At 42.5% G+C, this 8,700-nt stretch overlaps 1 protein-coding gene across 1 annotated transcript in view; it reads left to right on the forward strand.

The window, feature by feature from the left end:
- Nucleotides 1-3,772, forward strand: part of TMEM184A (transmembrane protein 184A) — a 37,753-nt gene extending 33,981 nt beyond the window's left edge. The window contains exon 9 of the mRNA XM_083153070.1: nucleotides 1,457-3,772. Within this exon, the coding sequence (XP_083009196.1) occupies nucleotides 1,457-1,710 (254 nt within the window). The 3' untranslated portion in view covers nucleotides 1,711-3,772. The remainder of the gene's footprint in view (nucleotides 1-1,456) is intronic.
- The last annotated feature ends 4,928 nt before the right edge of the window (nucleotides 3,773-8,700 follow it).

Here is an 8,700-nt window from a genome sequence, read left to right on the forward strand (position 1 = left end):
TTGTCTATCCAGGCCTGCAGCTCATGTCACATGTGGTTTGGTGGGCTGCTGGCATATTAAATAAGTATACTTATTTAATATGCCAGCAGCCCACCAAACCACATGTGACATGAGCTGCATCAGGTGCTGTGCCAGGGTGGCTGAGGACATGACCACGCCCACTTTTACTCAAGGACACACCCACTTTACCTATGGCCACGCCCCTTCATAAATGTGTACCGATTTCTGCCCTTCAAATGTTGGAAGGTATGTAGACTGTTTTACCCTTCTTAAGGCTCACCCATGAAGGATAGTGTTATCTACTTTGGGGTTGGTGCATCAAGCAGGGAAAAGAGTGGAGGAGTTGCCCATAGCAACCAGTCGGTTTTAAGTCTACATTTATCAAGCACATTCTAAAAATGATAGGTAGAAGCCGATTGATTGCTATGGGAAACATCACTCTTTTCTCCGCTTGATACATCACCTCCATAAGCTCTACTAAGACCACCCTATTAAAAGGTTTATGGGCAGATGTATCAGACCTTCTAAAGAGGATAGTTGGAGGTGTTGCCCAAAGCAACCAAACAGATTCTAGCAATTCTTTTATAAAATTTATTATGTAAATGATAGACGGAATCTCATTGGTTGCCATGGGCAACACTTTCTCCTGTCTCTTTAAAAGATCTCCACCCCCCCCCCCCCCCTTCCTTAGTATGAGGACATAGGCCCTTTTTCTGGTTGACTCACTCTTGCACGAATTCGCAAGGTGGACTGATGTTTTGCATATGCGTAGCAGCATTTCTGCGCTTGTGTATACACTGAACTCAGCAAAAATATTGCTTTGCTGGGTGCACCCTTCCTGCCTTTCGTGCAGGGGGTGGAGAGGGGCGTGGGGTGGCGGGCAAGCCTATTAGCATATGTGAATGCCCAGCATTTCAAGGGCGTTCCCATGAAAATGATGGGCGTACACATGCTAATACGTTCGGGGGGGGGGGAGGGGGGGCAGACAGCTGACATAACCGGATGTCAGCTGCCCTCCAAATTCCCTGGAAATCTACAGGCATATGTACGAGTGGTCTGAACCACTGCGTGCCCCTTCAACATCATTCGATGTTCGGCAACCATCGAAATACTGGCATGCGAATGAATGTTTATGTTGAAAATCCAGTTGCATGCCAGGCGAACGAACCTGGCATGCGAAGGGGGGGCGGGCGTACCACCATTCGCAGGGTGGATTCTGGTTGATTCGCAAGGGTGCGAATTAGCGCCCGAGCGAGTCAACCAGAATATGGGCCATTGTATAACAGCGGTTCCCTTGAATTGGAGTGATCAATGTTTGATTTGTTTTCCCACAGAGAGCCATTCTTTTTGTCTCTGTCCTATAATCATTCTACTTTATATCCTATTATTACCCATCGCCTAGTGATGATGGAAATGTACTGCGTAGTGATCTCTCATCCTTTTCTATCTCTCTCAGCAAACGTGGCTCCCATGCAGAGCATCTCCAGTGGTTTAAAGGAGACCATGAGCCCCCATGACATTGTACAAGACGCCATCCACAACTTCTCACCAGCCTACCAGCAGTACACCCAACAGTCCATGCAGGACTCCGGGCGTAAAGCACAAGGACCGAACGGGCACACAGCAGCCAGCAATGGGCACTCCAGCAAAAAGAAGAAACAGAATGAGAAAATGATGCTCATCCTATCAGACGACGAGCTGGAGCCTTAGAGCCTGCTAAATACACAAACCTTTCTCTGCCCAGTTATTTGCAACTGGTTTTGTTTACAGATAGTTCAAGCGTTTGGATTTTGTAAAGGACCCATTCAGCAAGTGGGATACACGTCCACCCAAGCTGCACTTCTGCCATGGACGGCGCAACCTGTTTATAGTACCACCTGTAGCCAAATGTCTTTTGTTCATTTCTGAGGTGTATTGCATTGCGCCGAGCAGACCATTTATATGGTTGTCATTTTTGTGTATATTTTTAATAATTTTTAATGCCAAAAACTTATTAGAGCGTTTGTATAAAAAAAAAAATTGGATTGATTTTTCTTCTGCAATCCAAAAGCAGAGATTTGAAGCCCAATGTGACCTTATTTGTGTTATCATTGAATCTACGTCCAAGGTTAGTTCCACTGCTGGAGTCGTCATTAACAGTTTACATTGAGATTCTCCTCACACTTAACAATAACAGATGCAGAATCGTAATGGGACAATGCGTCAAAGTCATTTCATGTCATCTAGTACTCATAACACTGGATGCTTCACAGGAGATTGATACGAGGAGTTCATGGCGAATTTTGTAGCTTCACAACAACTTTTTTGTCTTCTGGACTGTTGGATAGTTGATTAAACCAAAACAGAGGGAGTGATTGGTTGTAAAGTTCCTTTGGAATGCTACTGGACCCCAGTAAAGATGCTCAACTGTTTTTTAATAATCAGTCATTAACTTGTGTTTTTGTGTCATTGATAACCCTGTGTGAGCAGCGTGAGACTAATTGGTGGTTTTGCATTACAGGAGGGTTGGAAATGCTAAATACTGATTTCATTGCACCAGCTAAGAACCATTTTGCACTATCCAGTAGATCACATGGGTGGGGTGCATTAAAAATAAACAAAAAAAATGCATACTGTATTTATGTAATTACATAGAGTGCTACCTTTTGACTTTAATCAGACTATTTGTATTTGGTATATAAGCTTACAGTGTGTACATCGCATTATATGAAAATGCCTGGCTTAGAGAAAAATATGTAAGTCACACGGCTCTGCAAATTGGGCCAGTGCTTGTATTGCTACATCCTGTCCTGATTTTCGAGGGACAGTCTCTAATTTTTGTGATTGTCCTGATGTGTTCCACCCATGGGCAGTAGTGTCCTGCCATGGGGGTGGGGGCAGTTGGGAGACCCACTGTCCGACGCTCCATGTGCACAGCATCTATTCACGGAGACAGAGTGACTGGGGGCATGCCCCCGTAATAATGGGAAATGGGCGTGGCATCAGCACAAGACCATGCCCTTTTAGCAGGGGCCACCCCTCTTTTCAGGAGTCTTGATTATCCCAAGGAAAATGTTGGGAGGCATGCTACAGGGTTATTTTTCTTATTAGTTCTTATTATTGCCATGAATACTTGTAAATAACCCATTTTGCTTATCTAATTGTTAAATATTAATCTTTTTATTTGTTGGCTTGTAATGTCAGGAAGTGACAAAAAAACCACAATATCTTTGGTGTTCATTTTAGAACATACTTCTACCTATAAAGTATCATCTATATCTATATATGTCTAGTGTCCGAATTGGTGTCTCCGTAACACAGCCATCTGTTGGCAGTGAGTGAAACTACATCTCTCTCACACATGCACAAACACAGAGGTAATCAAAAGGTAACAGGCTAGCTTTCGAAGCATTTTGTCCGAGCTGGCTTACTAGTATTCACATTTTTAAAAGGAATGAATTAGTTTTTGGATAGATCGCACAGCATCCTTACATAGAAACATACAACTGAACCACTTGGACTAACTAGTCTGTTCCTTTCTCTCTCTCTCTCTCCCTCCTGCTAAAATACTTGAGCCAGCGGTTACGTTGCAGGAAGCAGTCGCCAAAGGTTGTCTATCTAGTATAGTCATCGCCCTAGCATCCAGCCCCCTTGTTTCTCATACCCTAGGCACAAGTGGTTAAACGATAGGATCCTCTGACTAAATATTTCTGTGAAAGCTTATTTTTCTATACAGAGCATATTTAAACAAATATACCAAAACATAATTTAATAATAAAGGTAAAAAAATGTTTTTGTTATGTGTGATTTATTTGTCAAAAAGTACCACTGACCGAAACGTAATCAACTGCTACACACTGTGCATCCAGGACTTTATTTTAATATTTTGGAAGATCACTAGTAGAGCCGTCATGAGGTGTTTTTAAATATTTGACAAAGGACGAGCTAGAATATTTGTTTTACTGTTGGGAAAACAGGTTCCAGCTGGCCCTTTAACCCCTTCCCGCCGCAGCCTGTTTTTGCCTTCCTGACAGAGCCCTTTTTTTCAAATCTGACAGGTATCACTTAAGTGGGGATAACTTTTTTTTGCTTTTACTTATCCCAGTGATTTTGAGATTGTTTTCTCGTGACACATTGTACTTCAAGTTAGTGGTAAATTTGGGTCGATACAGTCTGTGTTTTTTTGTGAAAAATACCAAAATGTCGTAAAAAAATGGAAAATTTTGCAATTTTCAAAATGTTAAATTTTCTGCTTGTGAGACAAATAATCATACCACTCAAAATAGTTATTAACTAACATAGACCATATGTCTACTTTATGTTGCCATCATTATTTCAACTTCCTTTTAATTTTTTTGGACACTAGGAGGCTTAAAATATGAATAGCAAATTCTCAAATTTTCAAGAAAATTTCAAACACTGATTTTTTTAGGGACCAGTTCAGTTCTGATGTGACTTTGAGGGACTTGTATGTGAGACACCCCCATAAATGATGCCATTTCAAAAACTGCACCCCTCACAGTATTCAAAACAGCATTTTGGAAGTTTGTTAACCCTTTAGGTGTTTCACAGGAATTAAAACAAAGTGTAGGTGACATTTCAAAATTTCATTTTTTTTGCAGATTTGCAATTTTAATACATTTTTCTAAGGAACACAGTAGATTTTACTAGAGAAATGTGACTAAAAATTGATTCCCCCAATTCTTTTGTTTTCATAAATATCCTATATGTGGCCCTAGTGTGCACGTTGACCAAACCACAGGCTTCATAATAGAAGGAGCACCTACTTGATTTTGGAGCCTCCTTTTTATGAGATTATTTTTTAGGCACCATGTAGGTTTCTAGGCACCATAAGATGCTAAAAGTTAGGAACCCCCCCACAAGTGACCCCATTTTGCAAACTACACCCCTCAGGGAATTCATCTAGGGGTATAATGTACATTTCAAACCCCCAGGGGTTTCACCAATTGTGGTACAACTTGGCAGTGAAAATGAAAAATTAATTTTTTTACACAAAAATGCAGTTCTGGCTCAAAATTTTTCAATTTCATAAGGTATGAAGGAGAAAAAGCACCCCAAAATCTGTGCCCCAATTTCTCCCGAGTATGGCAATGCCTCACATGTGACCAAAAAATACTAGTTGGGTGCATGGCAGGACTCAGAAGGGAAGGAGTGATTTTTGGATTTTGCAGCTCAGATTCTGGTGGAATTTTGGTGGGTGCTATGTCGCATTAGCAAGACCCCCAAAGCACCAATACAGTGGAAGCCCCCCACAAGTGACCCCATTTTGCAAACTACACCCCTCAGGGAATTCATCTAGGGGTATAGTGTACATTTCAAACCCCCAGGGGTTTCACCAATTTTGATACAACTGGGCTGTGCAAATGAAAAATTACATTTTTTTACACAAAAATGCAGTTCTGGCTCAAAATTTTTCATTTTCATAAGGTATGAAGGAGAAAAAGCACCCCAAAATCTGTGCCCCAATTTCTCCCGAGTATGGCAATGCCTCACATGTGACCAAAAAATACCAGTTGGGTGCATGGCAGGACTCAGAAGGGAAGGAGTGATTTTTGGATTTTGCAGCTCAGATTCTGGTGGAATTTTGGTGGGTGCTATGTCGCATTAGCAAGACCCCCGAAGCACCAATACAGTGGAAGCCCCCCACAAGTGACCCCATTTTGCAAACTACACCCCTCTGGGAATTCATCTAGGGGTATAGTGTACATTTCAAACCCCCAGGGGTTTCACCAATTTTGATACAACTGGGCTGTGCAAATGAAAAATTACATTTTTTTTACACAAAAATGCAGTTCTGGCTCAAAATTTTTCATTTTCATAAGGTATGAAGGAGAAAAAGCACCCCAAAATCTGTGCCCCAATTTCTCCCGAGTATGGCAATGCCTCACGTGACCAAAAAATACCAGTTGGGTGCATGGCAGGACTCAGAAGGGAAGGAGTGATTTTTGGATTTTGCAGCTCAGATTCTGGTGGAATTTTGGTGGGTGCTATGTCGCATTAGCAAGACCCCCGAAGCACCAATACAGTGGAAGCCCCCCACAAGTGACCCCATTTTGCAAACTACACCCCTCTGGGAATTCATCTAGGGGTATAATGTACATTTCAAACCCCCAGGGGTTTCACCAATTGTGGTACAACTGGGCAGTGAAAATGAAAAATTAAATTTTTTACACAAAAATGCAGTTCTGGCTCAAAATTTTTCATTTTCACAAGGAATGAAGGAGACAAAGCACCCCAAAATCTGTGCCCCAATTTCTCCCGAGTACGGCAATGCTTCATGTGTGACCAAAAAATGGCAGGACTCAGAAGGGAAGGAGTGATATTTGGATTTTGCAGCACAGATTCTGGTGGAATGTTGGTGGGTGCTATGTCGCATTAGCAAGACCCCCAAAGCACCAATACAGTGGAACCCCCCCACAAGTGACCCCATTTTGCAAACTACACCCCTCAGGGAATTCATCTAGGGGTATAGTGTACATTTCAAACCCCCAGGGGTTTCACCAATTTTGATACAACTGGGCTGTGCAAATGAAAAATTACATTTTTTTACACAAAAATGCAGTTCTGGCTCAAAATTTTTCATTTTCATAAGGTATGAAGGAGAAAAAGCACCCCAAAATCTGTTCCCCAATTTCTCCCGAGTACGGCAATGCCTCACATGTGACCAAAAAATACCAGTTGGGTGCATGGCAGGACTCAGAAGGGAAGGAGTGATTTTTGGATTTTGCAGCACAGATTCTGGTGGAATGTTGGTGGGTGCTATGTCGCATTAGCAAGACCCCCAAAGCACCAATACAGTGGAACCCCCCCACAAGTGACCCCATTTTGCAAACTACACCCCTCAGGGAATTCATCTAGGGGTATAGTGTACATTTCAAACCCCCAGGGGTTTCACCAATTTTGATACAACTGGGCTGTGCAAATGAAAAATTACATTTTTTTACACAAAAATGCAGTTCTGGCTCAAAATTTTTCATTTTCATAAGGTATGAAGGAGAAAAAGCACCCCAAAATCTGTGCCCCAATTTCTCCCGAGTACGGCAATGCCTCACATGTGACCAAAAAATACCAGTTGGGTGCATGGCAGGACTCAGAAGGGAAGGAGTGATTTTTGGATTTTGCGGCTCAGATTCTGGTGGAATGAATGGTGGGTGCTATGTGGCATTAGCAAGACCCCCGAAGCACGGTGAAATGATGAACCTAATAATCCATAGATGTGTGGTATATTTTAAAACACTCCTTTATACATAGGCCGGGTTTGTCGGGGCAAGTGTCACACTGGAAAATAGTTTGCTTTCTTATTCCCTTTTTATAGCAAACTTTGCACCTTTTTTGTGTCCTGCCCTTTTTTCCAGTGGAGGGGATTTCATCAGGAAAATGCTGCCCTGGTACAATACGGGGGCCAGTACTAGAAGTACTGGGGCCCTCTGCCTGCTGGTTCCCAAATATTAGGCTCTTTATGACTTCCTCTTGAAAGTGCATAAATGTCCCCCTCTGGCTGGTAGAACGGAATAGCACGTAAGCGTTATACAGTGCCATCTGGATGATATACACGGCCAGCTTCTTGTACCAGATTTTTGTTTTCCGCAGGGCACTGTACGGCTTCAGTACCTGATCTGAAAGATCCACTCCGCCCATGTACTTATTGTAATCCAGGATACAATTAGGTTTTGAGGTGTGGGTACTGGTACCTCGTACAGGGACGGAGGTGGTACTGTCTCCGTGAATTGTTGTCAGTATAAGGACATCCCTCTTATCCTTATATTTGACCAACAACATATTTTCGGTGGATTGTGCCCTGCTTTCACCCCTTCTCATTACTTGGGCAATGTGCGTTTTTGGGAGGCCTCTTTGGTTCTTGCGCACAGTACCGCAAGCTGCTGTACCTCTTGAACCAAGGGCCTTAAACAGGGGGATGCTAGTGTAAAAGTTATCCACATAGAGGTGATAACCTTTATCCAGGAAGGGGTGCACTAAATCCCAGACAATTTTTCCACTAACACCTACGAGGGAGGGGGGGCATTCTGGCGGTTCAATTCTTGAATCCTTCCCTTCATATACCCTAAACCTGTGAGTGTACCCTGAGGTGCTTTCACACAGCTTATACATTTTTATGCCATACCTTGCCCTCTTATTGGGAAGGTACTGGCGGAATTTAACCCTTCCTTTAAAATGTATAAGGGACTCGTCTATGCAAATGAATTTATCTGGGATGTACATCTCTTCAAATTTGGCACTGAAATGATCAATGACCGGCCTGACTTTGAATAGCCGGTCAAAGGTGGGATCATCTCTGGGTGGGCACTGTGCATTATCGTTGTAATGCAAAAATTTAAGGATTAACTCAAAACGAGTCCGGGTCATGGCCATACGGTAAAGTGGGGTGCTGTACAGAACATCTGTACTCCAATATTGCCTAATTTCTGGCTTTTTTACTATGCCCATATGAAACACCAGACCCCAAAACGTCATCATCTCTACTGCATCTACAGGGGTCCACCTAGCAAATGATGACGTGGGGTTTTGAGCAATAAACTGCTGGGCATATAAATTAGTTTGGTCCACCATTAAATTTATAAAATCATCAGAGAAAAATAATTTGAAAAAGTCAATTTCTCTGAGACCTGTGGAATCAAATTGGATTCCTGGGATGGCCAAAAAGTCAGGAACCTGGGGCTCAAAATTGTCTGGTGGTGGGGT

The sequence above is a fragment of the Crinia signifera genome, chromosome 7 (genome assembly GCF_055691185.1).
Source record: "Crinia signifera chromosome 7, ASM5569118v1, whole genome shotgun sequence".
Lineage (NCBI taxonomy): Eukaryota > Metazoa > Chordata > Amphibia > Anura > Myobatrachidae > Crinia > Crinia signifera.